Source organism: Chanodichthys erythropterus, chromosome 9 (genome assembly GCF_024489055.1).
Source record: "Chanodichthys erythropterus isolate Z2021 chromosome 9, ASM2448905v1, whole genome shotgun sequence".
In the NCBI taxonomy this organism is placed as follows: domain Eukaryota; kingdom Metazoa; phylum Chordata; class Actinopteri; order Cypriniformes; family Xenocyprididae; genus Chanodichthys; species Chanodichthys erythropterus.
The window spans coordinates 32,512,820-32,532,943 of record NC_090229.1 but is presented as its reverse complement, the minus strand read 5'-3'; the positions used below and the strand labels follow the sequence as shown (position 1 = coordinate 32,532,943).

The 20,124-nt window shown below is 36.0% G+C and overlaps 1 protein-coding gene across 3 annotated transcripts; it reads right to left on the bottom strand.

Moving 5' to 3' along the window:
- Nucleotides 1-14: 14 nt before the first annotated feature.
- On the bottom strand, nucleotides 15-19,646 carry LOC137027309 (uncharacterized). Of its 3 annotated transcripts, none has more exons than XM_067395349.1 (10): nucleotides 19,229-19,646; nucleotides 17,579-18,519; nucleotides 17,157-17,301; nucleotides 15,577-15,978; nucleotides 13,420-13,693; nucleotides 11,011-11,128; nucleotides 9,627-9,771; nucleotides 9,252-9,342; nucleotides 5,481-5,591; nucleotides 15-97 (listed from the first exon to the last, which is right to left on the bottom strand). In XM_067395349.1, exons 2-10 carry the CDS (start codon nucleotides 17,676-17,678, stop codon nucleotides 41-43), a joined length of 1,443 nt encoding a protein of 480 aa, XP_067251450.1. In that variant the 5' UTR covers nucleotides 17,679-18,519; nucleotides 19,229-19,646; the 3' UTR covers nucleotides 15-40. The 3 variants fall into 3 exon arrangements, 2 of the variants coding, with proteins under 2 accessions (XP_067251450.1, XP_067251451.1); XM_067395350.1 differs by lacking the exon at nucleotides 15-97 and adding an exon at nucleotides 2,228-3,989; XR_010896017.1 differs by lacking the exons at nucleotides 15-97; nucleotides 5,481-5,591 and adding an exon at nucleotides 10,571-10,668.
- Nucleotides 19,647-20,124: the final 478 nt, after the last annotated feature.

Below are 20,124 nucleotides of genomic sequence, written 5' to 3'. Positions count from 1 at the left end.
AGGTGACTTTGTTTCTTCAGTTGAAAACAAATGATGATTTTTAACTGCAACCGTTGCCGTCTGTCAGCCATATAATGCGTGTCAATGGGAACTTCGTCTATAAGAGTAAAAAAAAAGACAAATCAAAATTAAACCTTGCCACTTGTGACGACACGATGTCCACAAAACGGTCGGTTTGTGCGAGAAACTGAACAGTATTTATATCATTTTTTTTTTACCTCTAATACACCACTATGTCCAACTGCCCTGCACATCCAGTTAGTGAGGTCTGAACACGCTCTGACAACAGAAATGATGTCTCGCACTCACTGAAGCAAAGCGCGAGAGATCACTTCCGTCATCAGAATGCATTTTCTGACCTCACTAACCGGATGTGCAGGGCAGTTGGATATAGTGGTGTTTTAGAGGTTAAATAAATACTGTTCAGTCATGTGTCGTCACGTGCCACAGGGTTTAATTTGGATTTGTCTGCATGTTTTTTTGACTCTTATAGACGAAGTTCCCATTGACATGCATTATATGTCTGACAGACGTTGCAGTAGAATAATTTGTGTTCTACTGAAGAAACAAAGTCACCTACATCTTGGATGCCCTGGGGGTAAGCAGATAAACATCAAATTTTCATTTTTGGGTGAACTATCCCTTTAATTTATGTCCATGACATATAGGCCTATATTTTTGTCTGCATGTCATGTGTGGGGATCCTTATAATTGTAATGAAAATAATGGGGAAAACTTTAAAAAAAATAATCATTCTAAATCCAGACAGGTTTTCTGAGATTGCCTCATATAGTCTTCTACTGTCATGTGTGAAGTGTGACAGTAGTGATTTGTTAATCACTTTTGAATCTTTGTTTTCCCTATTTGACTTTTTTTTTTAACCATTTGAGAAGTATGATCATTTCTGTGGTGCCAAAAGAAATATCAATAAACCTGTGCTCCTCCCCCTGTGCAAACTTGTCCAAGTTTGACATTGTCACTGATAATGATTTGTTTGCCTGTAATTCACGTTTTATATTTGGAGTTCACCTATATCTCAAAGTCCATGCCACTGTTGGAAGCTCTGTTGATAATGGTGAAGATTTGGAAGAGGATGAAGGATTGGGTGCGCTGCCATCAGCAGATGTTATGTTAAACATGAAGGCATGCACACATTTGAATCCATCTTATCTCATAGTAAGATAAAACACGACACCTGTTGGAACAAAGCCAACAGCATGAGCTTGACCTCGTTTTTGCTTGAGCAGGCCTGAGCAAATGTCATTGCTTAAACAGTTATTAGACATGTTCATTTTTATGTGCATTTGTTTTTCAGCATTTCTCATTGGTGCCGTTTGTGTTTTGAATGTCTCTTTTTCCCTGTATATGTGTAAATCAATTAAATCTCTGGGTGTTTTTTTTTTTCTAAGCTAGTATGCACATTCAAACATTTTTAAGTTTTTAGTTTATTTAGCTATTACACTCATATTCTGCAACAAATATTTCCAATAAAGATTCCTTCTCAAAACTTGTTAATATTTCAAAATTAACAAACAAGCATGAGTAATGAGTCATGACGAATTACAATCAGTTATTATTTGCAATGGGTTTCCCACTTTTATAGAAAACCTTCAAACATCAGGTTATTTTTAAACTGATTTGCAAGCCTGTAAATAGGCTATTGTGGAAAATAATAAAGTAAATAAAATCATGGGAAATTCTATAGCAAATACTGACTACACTTTATTTTAAGGTGTCCTTGTTACATTGTAATTATACAATTAAATACTGGGTAATATTAATGAACAATATGTTCTAACCATAGGGTTAGGTTTTGATTTAGTTTCTTGTAATTATGCACAATTCACTGTTAATACTATAGTAATGTAACATATATAACAAAAAGACTAAAATAGTGTTACCCAAATATATTTTTTTACTAGTTACACTTTGCTCTGAAATATTTCAATGGCTAGTTCACAGAGAAATAAAAATTATTTCATTTACTCACCCTCAAGTTGTTTTAAACCTGTATGAGTTTCTTTGTTCTGCTCAAAACAGAAGACATTTTGAAGAATGTGGTAAACAAACAGTTGCTGATCCCCATTGACTTCCATAATATGGAGAGGAAAAAAAAAAAAAAACTATGGAAGTCTATGGGGACCAGAGGTTTAGTTAACCACATTGTTCAAAATATTTTGAGTTCAAGATGAACAAAGAAACTCATACAGGTTTAGAACAACTTGAGGGTAAGTAAATGTTTTTGGGTAAACTATCCCTTTAAAAGGTTTGAATATAAAATGAATTAAAAAAAAATTATCTAGTAATCATAGCAACTGAAAAGGTTTTCATTAATCAAAAGGCGTCAGAACCCAAAAACTCCAAATAAGTTTTACTGGACAAAGGTGGCATGAAAATGTTCATAATACATAAAGTATATAAAAGTGGTTTAGTACCTTGGCAACCTAAGTGCTATTTTCCAAAAACCACTGAGAAATTGAAACACTCTTGGTTCTTCCACTGAGTACTCATTCCACATGAGGAGAGGAGGAGGAGTCAGTAACCTGACACACTAATTCTATACTCACTATAGGGTTGTTACATAAGTGAACCCTCTGAACCGCTGGCATTTCTCGTGGAAGTTCTGGGAATTATTTTTCTTCTGAAACTATCAATCTACACCTGAGCACAAATATCAGCGTGAAGGCGGACTGACCAGGCCGAATGTCAAAGTACTTTAAACCATTTTATCTAGTGGAAAATGAGACCGTTTAGCGAACTGTTTCACAATTAGCATTTATCAGCACCTGCTGCAGCACTGATCAGTGACTTAAGACAGACAATTAGAATTTATTTTGAATGTTTTAAAAGTAACTGAAAAAGTTATACTAATATGATATAAGGGTTCTTGCAGTCACTAACAAACTGGTTTGAATATTTTTGGTTTGTGCTACAGCTACAGAGATGAATGATATCTCAAATCATGCAGCTTTTTAAGGAGAGGTGTCATGTTACTTTTACATGCTGTGGATTTGGTGGATAATGCAATAGGTTGAAAAAAAAAAAAAGAACACCTGTTGTTTGGCTTACTCTCGGTAAACTCTTTAACAGGGCCTAAAATTAACACTCGCCAAGCGCCAAGTGCAAGTAAAAATTGGTGTTGGCGAATATATGAAACATTGTCAATCGTCAGTTGGCCGGTAACATTTTTCTGAATTCTAACAATGCCTTGTTGTGAGAACATGAACAAACATGAACAACGCTCTGGACAGTTGATGGGCCAGTGCTGCATCGTGACGAAAGTTTAAGCCTTGCCAATTTAAATATTCAAGTGCAAGAAAACATGAAAGGGAACTCTATTCGTTACTCGCACCCTGTGGAAAGTTTTGTGTGCGCACAGATCTGGAGGGCCCACCCAGAAAGCTGTGTCTCAGATAGCATGCAAATACTGAATTGAGCTCTTTTTCACACCATCTTGTGCTTCAATGGACAAATTCACACAAAATGATGTCAAAAAAGCCAGTCTCAGCGCGTATCCTAGTATCGAAATTTGAATAGAAAATTGTGATTTTTCACTGGTATCACTGGTGTTATAACTGCCTGTTTCATGGCCGGTAAAAAATATTTATGGCCGGTATATTTTCTTAAGTCACCGACCATTGGCAGTTGTGGCAAAAAGTTTGTTTTAGGCCCTGCTCTTTAACCTGACACATTTGACCAATACAATAAAAATCTTTTTTGATTCAAATGTAGATTGGGGTGGTAATAAATATTTATGAGAATTTTACATCACATAATGAAATGTAGAAATGTGTAGATGTGTTGTTAAACTGTTACTGAATAAACTGTCATTATTTTGGAGATGTCATGGTGATGTTTGAAGTTACTGCAGTCTGGAATGATCTGATCTGCCCTGGCTGGTTTCCATCTGTTAACACTCTGCTTGTAAACAGAACTTGTTAGGGCTCAAAGTCTGATCCGTGGGCTCGCTGCCACCACACTTGCAACACCTGCCAATTAAAACAGCAGAATAAAAACAAAAAACAAAAATATTATCTATTTGTACAGGGTTAATCTTATGGAATGGTGCCATTTTTGTGCCATGTGTTCCCTTCACTGATATATTTACAGAATACTGAATTTAATCACATTATTATCAAAGTCTTACTTGTTTGTTTTTCATCACCCAATTTGCATGCCTCCATTCATCACATTATATTTTAATGGATTAAATAGAATAATAATAATATAAAAAAATACATAAATGTTGCTTTAGTTAAAATGTCATACTTTTACTATGTAGATTTAGCATAGTATGCCTTACAGAAATAACATAGGCCTACTTTAAAAGAATATACTTAAGTATGACCTGAATGTAATGTTTTCGGATACTTAATTGCATGTTATTTGCCATTTTAATGTATGTTAAATGCAACTAGTGCTTTGACCCACTTAAGTAGGACTTAAGTACATCTTATTACTTCTATTGTCTGAAATTTGGTTAAAGTGTGCTGCAGAGTGTACTGACAAGCATTTATTGTAACTTAAATATACTTGAATATTTATTATAATATTGAATATTGAACATATTGAAACATATTTAAATGTGTTTGTAATTACAACTGCAATTTATTACATTTAAAATATATGAACTTTAAATTTGATTTTGAATAGCACACTATGGTTAATTATAATCAAATTATAATCAAATCCTTATGCTTTAGTATGTTAGTCAACACATCGAAATAAGTGTACTTCTTTAACGCATGACAAAAAGATTATTAAAACGTAATGCTTTAAAATGTACTAAGGCAGTGTTTCTCAACTCCAGTCCTCGGGACCCACTGCTCTGCACATTTTGTATGTATCCCTTATTTAACTCACCTGATTTAGATCATCAGCTCATTAGGAGAGTCTGCATGAACTGAATTGAGTGTGTCAGATAAGAGAGACATACAAAATGTGCAGAGCAGTGGGTCCCGAGGACTGGAGTTGAGAACCACTGCACTAAGGTAAAACCTTTAATTTGACATTATTACAAAGTGCACTTTTTAAAAGTGTGCTTTTGTGTGTTACGAAACCGTCATGAAAGTGCACTCTCTTTAAGTACACTTCAATGGTCTTTTATTTCAGCAATAATATTAAATTATATGATCTTTAAAAAATTCTTAAAAATTTGAAGTCACTGCACGTGCATATTCAATACAATTAAGCACACTTTTTCTCAAGGGAGCCTTAGATGATAAGCTCTCTAAGACTCATTTCTCCATGTAAAATCAAAAATTTTGCAAAACATTCTTAAAGACTGATAAGACAGTGTGAACGATAAGGGTGAAAGTCAATGTTTAGGAGTGTATTCATAGGCACATTGGGTTGATTAAGCACAGACCAGATTACAGTGACCTAATAGCTATTAGAGATACTATACGTGCATGGTGACCCTGTTTATCTTGTGCAAATATGGTGAGATTTCAAAGAGTTGTGGACTGTGTCTGCTTTACCTGGGCCAATAGCATGTTGTTAAAGTTGGATGAGTAATCAGCAGACACTCTGTTCCTGATGTGTCTCTTTCTCCAGGTAAGCCAGGCTCTTTGCAGCACAGAACGCTCATTCTGCACCAGAAAGATAAGGATAAAGTTAAAGGTGCCCTAGAATTAAAAATTGAATTTACCTTGGCATAGTTGAATAAAAAGAGTTCAGTACATGGAAATGACATACAGTGAGTCTCAAACACCATTGTTTCCTCCTTCTTATACAGGTGCTGGTCATATAATTAGAATATCAATAAAAAGTTGATTTATTTCACTAATTCCATTCAAAAAAGTGAAACTTGTATATTATATTCATTCATTACACACAGACTGATATATTTCAAATGTTTATTTCTTTTAATTTTGATGATTATAAACAGTCATGGAGAAGACTGCTGACTTGACAGTTGTACAAAAGACGACCACTGACACCTTGCCCAAGGAGGGCAAGACACAAAAGGTCATTGCAAAAGACGCTGGCTGTTCACAGAGCTCTGTGTCCAAGCACATTAACAGAGAGGTGAAGGGAAGGAAAAGATGTGGAAGAAAAAAAGGGTACAAGCAATAGGGATAACCACACCCTGGAGAGGATTGTGAAACAAAACGCATTCAAAAATGTGGGGGAGATTCACAAAGAGTGGACTGCAGCTGGAGTCAGTGCTTCAAGAACCACTACGCACAGACCTATGCAAGACATGGGTTTCAGCTGTCGCATTCCTTGTGTCAAGCCACTCTTGAACAACAGACAGCGTCAAAAGCGTCTAAAGACAAAAAGGACTGGACTGCTGCGGAGTGGTCCAAAGTTATGTTCTCTGATGAAAGTAAATTTTCAGACTCAGGGTCCCAGAGTCTGGAAGAAGAGTGGAGAGGCACACAATCCACGTTGCTTGAGGTCCAGTGTAAAGTTTCCACAGTCATTGATGGTTTGGGGTGCCATGTCATCTGCTGGTGTTGGTCCACTGTGTTTTCTGAGGTCCAAGGTCAACGCAGCTGTATACCAGTTTTAGAGAACTTCATGCTTCCTGCTGCTGACCAACTTTATGGAGATGCAGATTTCATTTTCCAACAGGACTTGGCACCTACACACAGTGCCAAAGCTACCAGTACCTGGTTTAAGGACCATGGTATCCCTGTTCTTAATTGGCCAGCAAACTCGCCTGACCTTAACCCCATAGAAAATCCATGGGTTTATTGTGAAGAGGAAGATGCGATATGCCAGACCCAACAATGCAGAAGAACTGAAGGCCACTATCAGAGCAACCTGGGCTCTCATAACACCTGAGCAGTGCCACAGACTGATCGACTCCATGCCATGCCGCATTGCTGCAGAAATTCAAGCAAAAGGAGCCCCAACTAAGTACGGAGTGCTGTACATGCTCATACTTTTCATGTTCATACTTTTCAGTTGGCCAAGATTTCTAAAAATCCTTTCTTTGTATTGTTCTTAAGTAATATTCAAATTTTCTGAGATACTGAATTTGGGATTTCCCTTAGCTGTAAGTTATAATCATCAAAATGAAAAGAAATAAGCATTTGAAACATATCAGTCTGTGTGTAATGAATGAAAATAATATACAAGTTTCACTTTTTGAATGGAATTAGTGAAATAAATCAACTTTTTGATGATATTCTAATTATATGACCAGCACCTGTTTAAATCTCATTTGTTTAAAAGAACTCTGAAGAACAGGCGAATCTCAACATAACACTGACTGTTACGTAACAGTCGGGTTCATTAATATGCACGCCCCCAATATTTGCATATGCCAGCTCATGTTCAAGGCATTAGATAAGGGCAGGACGTCTGGATGTGCACAGCTGAATCATCAGATAATAACTGACATGATCCATGATATCATGATATTTTTAGTGATATTTGTAAATTGTCTTTCTAAATGTTTCGTTAGCATGTTGCTAATGTACTGTTAAATGTGGTTAAAGTTACCATCGTTTCTTACTGTATTCACGGAGACAAGACTGTCGTTATTTTCATTTTTTAAACACTTGCAGTCTGTATAATTCATAAACACAACTTCATTCTTTGTAAATCTCTCCAACAGTGTGTAATGTTAGCTTTAGCAACGGAGCACCATCAAACTCATTCAGAATCAAATGTAAACATCCAAATAAATACCATACTTACGCGATTAGACATGTTGCATGACGAACAATTTGTAAAGATCCATTTTGAGGGTTATATTAACTGTGTGAAGTTTGTTTATGCTGTTTAAAGCAAGCGCGAGCTCCGGGGGCGGGGAGCACGAGAATTTAAAGGGGCCACAGCCTGAATCGGTGCATAGTTAATGATGCCCCAAAATAGGCAGTTAAAAAAAATTAATTAAAAAAATCTATGGGGTATTTTGAGCTGAAACTTCACAGACACATTCAGGGGACACCTTATATTACATCGTTTGAAAACACGTTCTATGGCACCTTTAAGTAATTATATGTCATGGTAATATTCTCAAATTATTGTAAAAACAAGGATATTTTGGTTGTTAGTGGCTTGTGTTCTTGCTGGTTGCTTGCAGGGTCTTGTGGGCCCTGGGCAAGAAAATGGGACTCACCGATACTGACAATATTAGAACTACAGTATATAGCCTCTACAAACGTGACAGTTACACTGAAAAAGAAATCACTAAAACTAAGCACAAATGTACATAGTTTGTTGACAAAATAACATTTTCAGAGATGGGTAAGTTACTTCCAAAATGTAATACATTAGGTTATATATTACTAGTTACTGCAACTTGAAAATAATTAGTTACATTACAATATTACTGTCTCTGAAATGTAATGTGTTACACTACTTTTGAGTTACTTTTCAGTTACTTTCACCAAAATAACCACAAAAGTATGACTATGCATTCTAAAATGCTAAAATGTAGTTTATTGCTGCTCATTATCCAGTGGAGGGCGATGAGGTATAGCATAATGTCTGTGTTGGCCCCTAAGCCTACTAGTGTAGACGATGTGTGACGCAGAAGGAATGCTAAAGAATTACTTTAATAAACACAGACAATAACACTACTAACATACTTTAACGCGATACAATGAACAGAAGGAACAGAGGGCTTAAACACACAAGGAAAGACCATTTATGGAACAGGGAACAGGTGTGGACTAATCAGGAACCATGACAACTAATGAATGAATAAGAACATGGCAATAAAACTAAACAGAACATGACTGTGACAACTAAGACATTATTCGAAGATATAGAGTGATATTTATATGGATTTTATGTAAGCAGTCTAAAAAGCAGTCTTTCTGGCATCGTTATGTTGACAGTTTTAGAATTTGTTGCACAGAATATTCTTGAGGAAACATGACAAGCCTTTGGCAACAGAAGTGCCGTTTCTGCCATCCAATTTTGCTTGACACAAAAAAACATATCTCAAATCGCTGCAAAGCAATCCTTTTTGTGACCTATTTTGTAAATTTTCATTAACTTGAGCATTTTTTGCATTTTTAAAAATACAGTACCCGATATACCAGAGATGCTATGCAACATGAATAAACTACTTTTTTTTGTTTCACTGTTTTCTGCATCTATTTATACTGTTGCTGTATTGATTGTCACTTGGATTTAAGTTACTTTGTCAGTTATTTGTCATTTGGTGATTAAAAGTTGGGGCCATCTGTGTCGCCTGTAGAACGGGACGGCCCTAGTTGCTTGGCAGTTCATAGACTGATTTTGTCAATCATAATAATAAATGTTCATTCATGTTGCTTACTTACTTGTTGTGTGTACAACAATGATGCTTCAGTTTGGTTTTTCCAACAGGTCCAGTACAGATAGGTCAGTCCATGCACTCTTCCCTTCACAGCTCTGAAATGGTTCATAAAAATATCACTAATTATTAGCCAATATTAGCCAAATCTTAGCCAAACCAATGTTCAAAAACAGTCACAGCTCATTTCTAAAATCTACAGACATACATTTTTTTCACATGGTGTTGTACATTTTTCACAATCTAGCTCTAAATGTATCAGTACTGTGGCAATTTTTGAGTTTTAAGAATTTTGGGTAGTCTATGTGAACTTGTTATTGTTATGTCTGTTAGTATGAGTCTGTTTTATTTATCTTTTACTTAAAACTAGTATAGTTTTTACCTGTGTGAAAACTGTGTCTGTCTGTGTTGGGAAGCTTTCTGGTATTGTTGGTACACTTTGACCCAATGATGGAAAGTTCTAGATACTACTCTGGCCTCCAGCCAGAGACTCACAGCCTCCCCCATCTGCCTCTGGGCTTTATGTTCTGGTGAAGTAAAAAGCATTTGGACACTTAAGCCACACTTACAATGTGTAAATGTTACTGTATTAAATATAAAATATCAAACAAGAGCAGGAGGAACTTTTACTTTCTGTGCCATTTTTACAATGACTTTGCTGTTTTGGTGATTTTTAGTGGCTATATGAAGTCAGTTTCAGTTTCCCTGAAGTTCACACAGATGTCATATCAGAGAAACCACTGGTGAAGTTCATCACATTAAAATCTTCCACTAACATTTGTCAACCACAAAGTGTCACAATACTTTTGTTCAGTGCGTGTTATTTAAATATTATCTTATCCTTATTGTTTTATTATTCAAATTTATCTTTTTTTTTTAATTATTTAAAACAAATGTCACATTGACATTGTGTTATTTAATGCAATGACATTTGGACCTATTTAAGTGTGGCTTAAAGAGTTAGTTCACCCAAAAATGAAAATTCTATCATTAATTATTCACCCTCATGTCGTTCCAAACTTGAAAGACCTTTGTTCATTTTCAGAATGCAGATTAAGATATTTTGATGAAATCCAAGAGCTCTCTGACTCCTCAATAGACAGCAATTTAACCACCACTATCAAGGTCCATAAAGTACTAAAGACATCGTTAAAATAGTCAGCGTGACAACTTCAAGGTTCAAACTTAATTTTATGAAGCAATAAGAATACTTGTGCGCAAAAAAAAAAAAAAAACGACATTATTCAACAATCTCTTCTCTTCCCTGTCAGTCTCCTTACACAGTTGACGCAGTAAGCACAGTGCAGGCTTCCATGTACTACTTACGTGCGCCTGGTTTCTCTCAAGGTTTTTTCTCCATTCTGTCACCTGATGGAGTTTGGGTTCCTTGCCACTGTCACCTCTGGCTTGCTTAGTTGAAGACACTTAATATTCAACAACACTACTGATCTGACTGTACTGACACTGTGTATGAGAACTAAGCATTTTTTGCAGAACTGCTTTTTAGATTAAATTTACAAAGGAACTGAATCAACACAACTGACTTCAGCTTTACAGCAGCTGAAATGCATAATTTTCCTGTTATCACTGTAAAGCTGCTTTGAAACAATCTGTATTGTATAAAGAACTATATAAATTAAGGTGACTTGATAGACTATATTGTAGTTCACTTTATATTTGCATGAGGTATAGCAACTGAATAAGCAAACAGCTTCATATATAATTCCTAGTATCCACAAGGCAGTGGTGTAGAAATGCCAATTTACCTTTGGCCCACAGTGACCATGTCATTAGAGCTAACTCGGCTTCACTTCTTTCCTTCTTAACACAAAACATGTCTGCTACTTTCAGCAAATCCCTGCTATGTGTCCAACGCTTGAACATCTGTAAAGAGAAGTAAATACACATTGGTAAATTAGATTAAATTAAAGCACTCAATATTCATTAATATTATTGACTTGATTGATTACAAGGACAATTTTGGATGAGAATTGAACTGGAGCTGGATGATGACATCACTGTTTTCTCCATTGCTGCTTTATAGCCCTATTGAACTCATTAAACTGATGAACTTTACATAGTTATTGAACCAAACTGAATCAACACTGAACTTTTTAAGAGCTGCTTCACAGCAGAATTGAATTCTGATGGCATCACTGAATCATTTTCCTGTTATCACTGCTGCTTTGAAAATCTGTATTGTAAAAAGTGCTGTAAAAAAGGTGACGACTCGATTCTTTATTTTTTTATTTAAAGGTGCCCTAGAATGCTTTTTCACAAGATGTAATATAAGTCTAAGGTGTCCACTGAATGTGTCTGTGAAGTTTCAGCTCAAAATACCCAATATATTTTTTTTTTATTAATTTTTGTAACTGCCTATTTTGGGGCATCATTAAATATGCGCCGATTCAGGCTGCTTCCCTTTTAAATGCTTGCGCTCTCCGCCCCCGAGCTTGCGACTCTAATACATTGCATAAACAAAGTTCACATAACTAATATAACCCTGAAAATTGATCTTCACAAAATGTTCGTCATGCATGCATGCATCAGATCATGTAAGTACAGTATTTATTTAGATGTTTACATTTGATTCTGAATGAGTATGAGGCTATGACCCGTGGCTAACGGGCTTAAGCTAACATTACACACTGTTGGAGAGATTTATAAAGAATGAAGTTGTGTTTTTGAATTATACAGATTGCAAGTGTTTAAAAATGAAAATAGCGACGGCTCTAGTCTCTGTGAATACAGTAAGAAACGATGGTAACTTTAACCACATTTAACAGTACATTAGCAACATGCTAACAAAACATTTAGAAAGACAATTTACAAATATCACTAAAAATATCATGATATCATGGATCATGTCAGTTATTATTGCTCCATCTGCCATTTTTCGCTATTATCCTTGCTTGTTTACCTAGTCTGATGATTCAGCTGTGCACAGATCCAGACGTTAATACTGGTTTGTTTAATGCCTTGATCATGGGCTGGCATATGCAAATATTGAGGGCGTACATATTAATGATCCCGACTGTTACGTAACAGTCAGTGTTATGTTGAGATTCACCTGTTCTTCGGAGGTCTTTTATACAAATTAAATTTACATAAGGAGGAAACAATGGCGTTTGAGACTCACTGTATGTCATTTCCGTGTACTGAACTCTAACTATGCCAAGGTAAATTTAATTTTCAATGTTATGGCACCTTTAAATAAAAAAAATAAAAAATTAAAAAATTGTAAATTAATTTTTTTGTAATTTTAAATAAATTTTATAATATAATTTATAATAAACTATTTTTAATTAGATACCCTCATTTTTTTGTGTATTTGAATAAACATTTGTATTGACCAGTGGCATTTTAGTATCATTGATATACTATTTTTGTTACATTGGGGTTAAAGCAAAGGTGAAAAGGGCAGCAGGATCTAGTAGCAGCAGTATATATTTAATGGTAAAATAAACAAAACAAAAACAGTCAGGTGATCTTGGAAACCGTGACCAGAACAATCACATGATAATGACAATAATGGACAAACTCAAGAATAAACTGAGGTCTAGATATATACACAAACTATTAAGGGGTAAAACAGGACAGGTGTGACAATGAACTAATGAGTAACCATGGAAAGTAACAAGTTACAAGAAGCAGGAACAAGGAACAAACGAAACAGGAATTCAATGTCAAACTCAAACACTAATCAAACGAGACCCTAACAATTAACCTTACAATTATAGTTTTTGTTAATATTTTGAATTAGATTTTATATATATAGATTTATATAGATTTTGTATTTTATGTTTGTTTTAATCATTTTTTTTTTTTTTTTAAGTTTTAGTTTTTAGCTTTAGCTATTTTAGTAGGCCTATTTCAAGTTATAGTAAATAAAAATGAGAATTGTTTCCTTGGCAACTAGCTGAAATAAAATATTATTAATAATTAATAATTTAATTTTAACATTTTATTTTATTTCAGTTAATATTAGCTTATTTCAAATAATGAAGATAGTACATGGAAATAATGAATAGTTTTAGTTAACAGTAAAGCCTGGTGTTGACTGGACATTTTTTAAAAATAGATCAATGCACTGCAATCTACATCTAGATTTTTAAATTACATGAGATCAAATAACTGATAAAATCTAGCTAATTAATTAAAGAACTGAATCAAACCTTGTGAAGTAATCTGTTGTTAAATGTTTTAATCGCTCTACATTCCATGGCAGCAGTTCTCCAGCGATGAAAAGCTCGACCTCTAACTCTGCTCTGATAGATGATGAGCTGGCCCTCCATTGCGCACTTCCTTTGTTGACCCTGGATGAGAGCTTTTCTCCACTGTATGAATACAGCAGCCAGCAGTCTCATCTCACTGCTGTACTGGAACCAGGCCTCTCTGTACCTCAGTCTCTGGGCTGATACTGTTTGTCTGTGCCATGCCAGCAGAACCCTAAATGGAAAACAATTCCTGATAAAGCCAAAAGCTTTAATGACAGCACAGAAATGATATTCAGTATTTTTATTATTATTTTGAGGGGCTTTTGCCAGTTTGTTGAGGCTAAGGTTGGTATTGCATGCATTATTAGCTAGCAGGGGGAAAAAATCAGAGGTTTTGGATGTAACTGGGGTCTGTCAAACTTCAAAAAGTACATCACAAAAGACCATAAAATTTGGCATCATTGATGCTAAGAGTCATTGCATATCATGTGTCTCAAAAATGATTGTTCAATTTTGGATTGTTCCTAAAACAAATCTATCATTTGGTTTCCAAAGTTTTATAATATACAGTACACAAGTCACATTGACTGCTTGTTCGACACTTCATGCACTGGCTATTTTGAGATTTGGGGCTATTTTACTTTCATAACATACCTTCTTTCAGTGCCACAAATCTCCACTTAAGTAGCACTTATATACACCAAACTTTACAGTTTTATCCCTATCTATATTCTGAAGGTTTTTACAAAGGGGTTTGTTCATATATCATTCACCTGACTTACATAATATACCTAAAAATGTGGTGATTTTTTTTCTGGCTGTTGACAATATTTTCTGATTCTCAAAGTGATTTCCAAAATCTCCTTTGTAAAACCTTTTACTTTAATTTGTCAACAAAATGAAACAAGAATTTCAAACCTGGCTTCATCCAATGTTCTGTATGCAAATTAGTGCATATTTATTTAGATAATGCCTCACTTGCATATTCAAACATAACATTTCAGAAAACTTGTAATACAAAACCAATAAATTTTGCAATTCTATATGTAATCATCTGGCGGTATGGTAATATCTAGATTAAGTTTTTTACTCTATTCACCTGTGGTGTCTTGCCTTAAAGGGTTCGTTCACCCAAAAAACGCAAATTTAGTCATTAATGACTCACCCTCACGTCATTCCAAACCCGTAAGACCTCCGTTCATCTTCGGAACACAGTTTAAGATATTTTAGATTTAGTCCGAGAGCTTTCTGTCCCTCCATTGAAAGTGTAGGTACGGTGCACTGTTCATGTCCAGAAAGGTAATAAAAACATCATCAAAGTAGTCCATGTGACATCAGTGGGTTGATTAGAAGTTGAAGCATCTAAAATACATTTTGGTCCAAAAATAACAAAAACTACGACTTTATTCAGCATTGTCTTTTCTTCTGGGTCTGTGTATATCCACAGTGACACTGCTTCTTCTTCTTCCTCTATGGCAGATGGCATCCAGCTTATTGGTGCATTACCGCCCCCTTCTGCTCCGGACAGTGACGCTGATGACGTGTTATCCGGTGCCCCTGAGCTTCGTTTACAGTCTGAGGGAGATGCACGCTGTATTCAAGCTATTCTACACTGTTTGTATTTTGGTATTGCTATATTTTTTTAAATGATGCGTAGGTGTGCATGTCGCGGATGTCCTAATCGTGTCACTGTCCGGAGTAGAAGGGGGTGGTAATGCACCAATAATCTGGATGCCAACCGCCGTAGAAGAAGAAGAAGCAGCATCACTGTGAATATACACAGACCCGGAAGAGAAGACTATGCTGAATAAAGTTATATTTTTTGTTATATTTGGACCAAAATGTATTTTTCGATGCTTCAAAAACTTCTAACTAACCCACTGATGTCACATGGACTACTTTGATGATGTTTTTATTACCTTTCTGGACATGGATAGTGCACCGTACCTACACTTTCAATGGAGGGACAGAAAGCTGTTGGACTAAATCTAAAATATCTTAAACTGTGTTCCGAAGATGAACGGAGGTCTATGGGTGTGGAATGACATAAGGGTGAGTCATTAATGACATAATTTTCATTTTTGGGTGAACTAACCCTTTAATACCCAGTCTCACCTCCTCTGCTGTCTCTGTGTACAGTGATCTCTGCTCCTGACCCTCTGTCTGAAAGCTGCTTTCCAGCACAGGAACAAGTTTTGCATCCTCCACATGTTGTTTCTCTGCTTTCTGGCCCGTGAGATGTGCTGTCTCCACTGATGCATTGCCAGTCGGGCCCTCTTCCTCTCAACAAGTCTCTCCCTCCACACATACAGATTAAGACGGAGACGCCGAGTGTCTTCCCAGCGGTGGATGAGACTTGTGATGTGAAGTATGTGAGAATGTACATGGCTGAGTTTGAACTGCCAGAGACAGAAAGCACTACGCTGTAGTCTCTGCGTCCGGACCTCCTCCAGCTCTCTGCTTATACAGAGCAGCTCTGACTGATGCCAGAACTCATGAAGCCACTGAGAGAAATATCTGTAGGTAGAATAGAACACAATTTTATTGACCTCACCATAAAATGTTTTTATTTAAGTTAAAACAAGGTTTTTAGCAGCATTTAATTATGTTTGCACTTATATTGGCATAATCAAGCTCGATGGTTCAAATTTTTTAAAATTTATTTACTTCTTTAGTTATGTGCTTATTTACTTACTGACATTCAGCCCAAAAACATTTCACAATTATTATTGTTACTATACATATAAACATACTGTCATAGTTTTTGGTTGTTTGTGTTCACAGACTATTAGCTTGAAGATTATTTTGTTAAATTTTTCCTGGTTTTCCTTTTCCTGTTTAGTTCCCGTTTCGTTGGTTGTCATGGTTTCTCATTTGTTCACTTAGTTACTGATTATGTTTATCACCTGTTTCTTGTTCAGTTGTACTCAATTACAGAAACATTGTACTCAATAACAGAAAAGTTTTTCCTTTGCATTTTTCATGTTCAGACGACAACGTTGTCAAAATGATCCCGGTTCACACTGATCCGCGAAAACTATTAAAAATGCTGTATTATGCATGCCAGGCCAGTAGTTGGCGATGTCACTTTGTAAAAGAACACTACATGCCTATAGACTGTAGATGTAATATGCTTGCGTATGACTTCACTGTTTCCACAAATTTGTAGTTTACACTGAGACAAAAGTTTGCGTTTTCAGGTCCATTGTTGTGTAAATTAATGGCCAAAACGCATACAAAGTTTTCCGTTTTCAGTTGAAAATAGTGTCGCGTAAACAACCCCTTTGATTCTCTCTTGATTCAGTGTTGTCTTTGTTTTACAATGCTATCACATTCCTTGCGTTTGAATTATCTTCTTTGTTTTTGAGTAATATTGCTGAAAACAGATCCTCTGTTCTTCATCTTCAGTGTCACATGATCCTTCAGAAATCATTCTAATATGCTGATTTGCTGCTCAAGAACCATTTCTTATTATTTTCAATGTTGAAAAGTTTCTTTATTTCAGGATTCTTTGATGAATAGAGAGTTCAAAAGAACATAAAAATATTAATTCTCTCACATGCCAATGAAAAACCTTTATTTGATGACCTCTCAGGAACCCCCCTAGCACAAGCTGTTTTGGATAAGTGTCCACTAAATGACAACTGATATTACGCTGTTCTTTTTTTCATTTCCACACACACACACACACACACCTGTATTTTAAGGCTCTTTGGTGATGATGCTGAGATCTTCTGAAATATTCCACTGCCTGGCTCCACATTCGAAATGTTCTTCTCTTCATGACAATCTTCCTCCTCTCATCATACTCACATAGAAGAGCCTTTCGATGAGCCCTATCTAAATCACAAGTCAAGAATATGCATTGGCTTTTACTGTATTATTACTAGTTATTTGTTACGTTATAATGCATACACTCAATATACAGCAATACTGCATTGCAATGTGTATTATAAGGCAATGTATACTTTTTTGCATTATATATGCATATTAATCATATACATGCCTTTTAAGTGAAATGTTTAAACCTATTTTAAACTACAGTAAAACAGAAAAGCAAGAAAAAAAAAAATCAATTATATAAATTTGGATTAATTCAGTAATGATTTTGACTCACATTGTGCATGTTTTCTCCACTGCTGTAAGATGGCTTTGACTCTCAGGTGGAGTCTGTGTTGTACTTTGCTGTTGGCGAGCTGCTGCTGAGCACAGATCATTCTCCACTGACAGAAAAAGACTCGCAAGAGTCTGTAGTGTGTAAAGGACAGAGCTGATGTCTGCCTCTGCTTACAGACCTGCACACAACTCAGCCATGCCAAAAACACTCTTAAACATGCAGACACAGACACACACCAACACACACTATCATTAACATGCACTTAACATTGAGTTTTACATCAATTTACATGTTGCAGATAGATAAAACTAAGCAAAATATATCGTCTAAGGTTAAAACAAGTGGTTGCCCGTTTCAGTGACCAATGCTGATAACAGGTTGGCCAATGACCGATATAAACACACGCTATATATAATTTAAAGACAGCAAATGAGATAATTACATATAAAATGCTATGAACACTTGTTTAGTGTCATTAACATACTAATATAGTTTTTGCTTTCCTTTGTAAATTTTGTTTTCATTTTAATTTCAGTTAAAGTTTTAGTAATTTTGTTGTTTTGGTCCTTTTTATTTATTATTATTGTTATTATTATTTTTAAAATATCTCTATATAATTTTTACTACATTTTAATTGACTTAGTTTTAGTTATTTTAGTACTTCAACTAAATGAAAATGGAAAATGTTGCCTTGAGCTGAAATAAAATAAGTTTCACGAGTTCACACTGTCACAAACGGAGAACAGGATAATAGAATAGAGGCTTATTGAACAGAAGAGTGCAAACACACAGGTGAGAAGTACTGTATGTGGATGCAGACAAACATTAGCACTTAGCTCAAAGGTAAAAGTCCTTATCTTTGTCGTTTGCCGGACAGGGCAGACTGAGGATTCCTAGGCACTGGGAAGGAGGATGAGGAAGGCTGAAGAGGATGACCACAGCTGAATGGCGGGGTAATATAGGGAATCAGGTAAGTGCATACACAATGTAGTGAATGATGAGACCAGACAGTGAGATTCATGAACTGGTGAGTATATATGGGAGACATTAATGAGTGTGTCCTGGTGACGGTGGTTAGAATTCGGGTAAATGTGAATGAGTGGGTATAGTTGCAGGGCCTGGTGCTGATGGAGTCATTAATCAGTAAAGTATGCATATTTGGCATGCTGTCTGAGGGGAGGGCTCTGAGCTCGGAATTTGGCCTGAACCCAGAGTACTCCCCCATCCTTGACTGGGATAGGAACCAGCCAAGAGTGAGGCAATGGGGTGGTGAAGGGATGCTGCAAAACTGTCATGGGACAGAGGTGAGGGATGGCTATATACAGCATACAGGCCTCTCTTGTGCTGATTGGTTTGGATTACCTGAACGTGTAATAAACCTTATTTCACGAATTCACACGTAAATGTAATGGCATGCTGTCTGAGAGGAGGGCACACTTGTACATTCATTAAAGTTATTACAGACCTGTCTGCTGGATGAAATTTGAACAGCTATGCTATGATTCTGTCACAAATTCATGGAATGTGCCCTGATGGTTGCGGGCCACGGAACATAACTGGTGTATTTGATTTGGTTTTGTTCCAGGCACAGAGGATTTAAGGGACTGATTTGTGAGCAGAACATGGTGGAATTATCTGCAAACTACTCACAAGATATTGCAGCAACCTAGGAAGACCCTGTTATGAAGATGTGAAGATCAGTGCCTAGAAGAACCCAAAACAGACACTGGTTCCAGTGGATAACATGTACGGTGCATTTAGCTAAAAACAGCTTATGATACATATAAAAATGACTATTGCCATAAACCAGCGAGAGCTCCATGATTATATAGAGAAAATTATTCAGTTTGTGCTATCTATGAGGAAATGCAGAACAAATTATCTCTCTGCAAAGACTGAAAGCTTTACAATACTCTTCTAGAGATAGTATGCAAGTAGAATTATGAACACTGCTTCTTAAAGTAACAGAAATATCACTGCAGTCTAATAGCGCTTTTCAATTGCATGGTACGGTTTGTATGGCCCGATACGGCTCACTTTTTGGAGTTTTTCCACTGCATAGGACGGCTCAGTATGGAACGGTACGGCCCGCTTAAATACAAACCTGATTCCAAAAAAGATGGGACACTGTACAAATTGTGAATAAAAACAGAATGCAATGATGTGGAAGTTTCAAATTTCAATATTTTATTCAGAATACAACATAGATGACATATCAAATGTTTAAACTGAGAAAATGTATCAGTTTAAGGGAAAAATAAGTTGATTTTAAATTTCATGGCATCAACACATCTCAAAAAAGTTGGGACAAGGCCATGTTTACCACTGTGTGGCATCCCCTCTTCTTTTTATAACAGTCTGCAAATGTCTGGGGACTGAGGAGACAAGTTGCTCAAGTTTAGGAATAGGAATGTTGTCCCATTCTTGTCTAATACAGACTTCTAGTTGGTCAACTGTCTTAGGTCTTCTTTGTCGCATCTTCCTCTTTATGATGCGGCAAATGTTTTCTATGGGTGAAAGATCTGGACTGCAGGCTGGCCATTTCA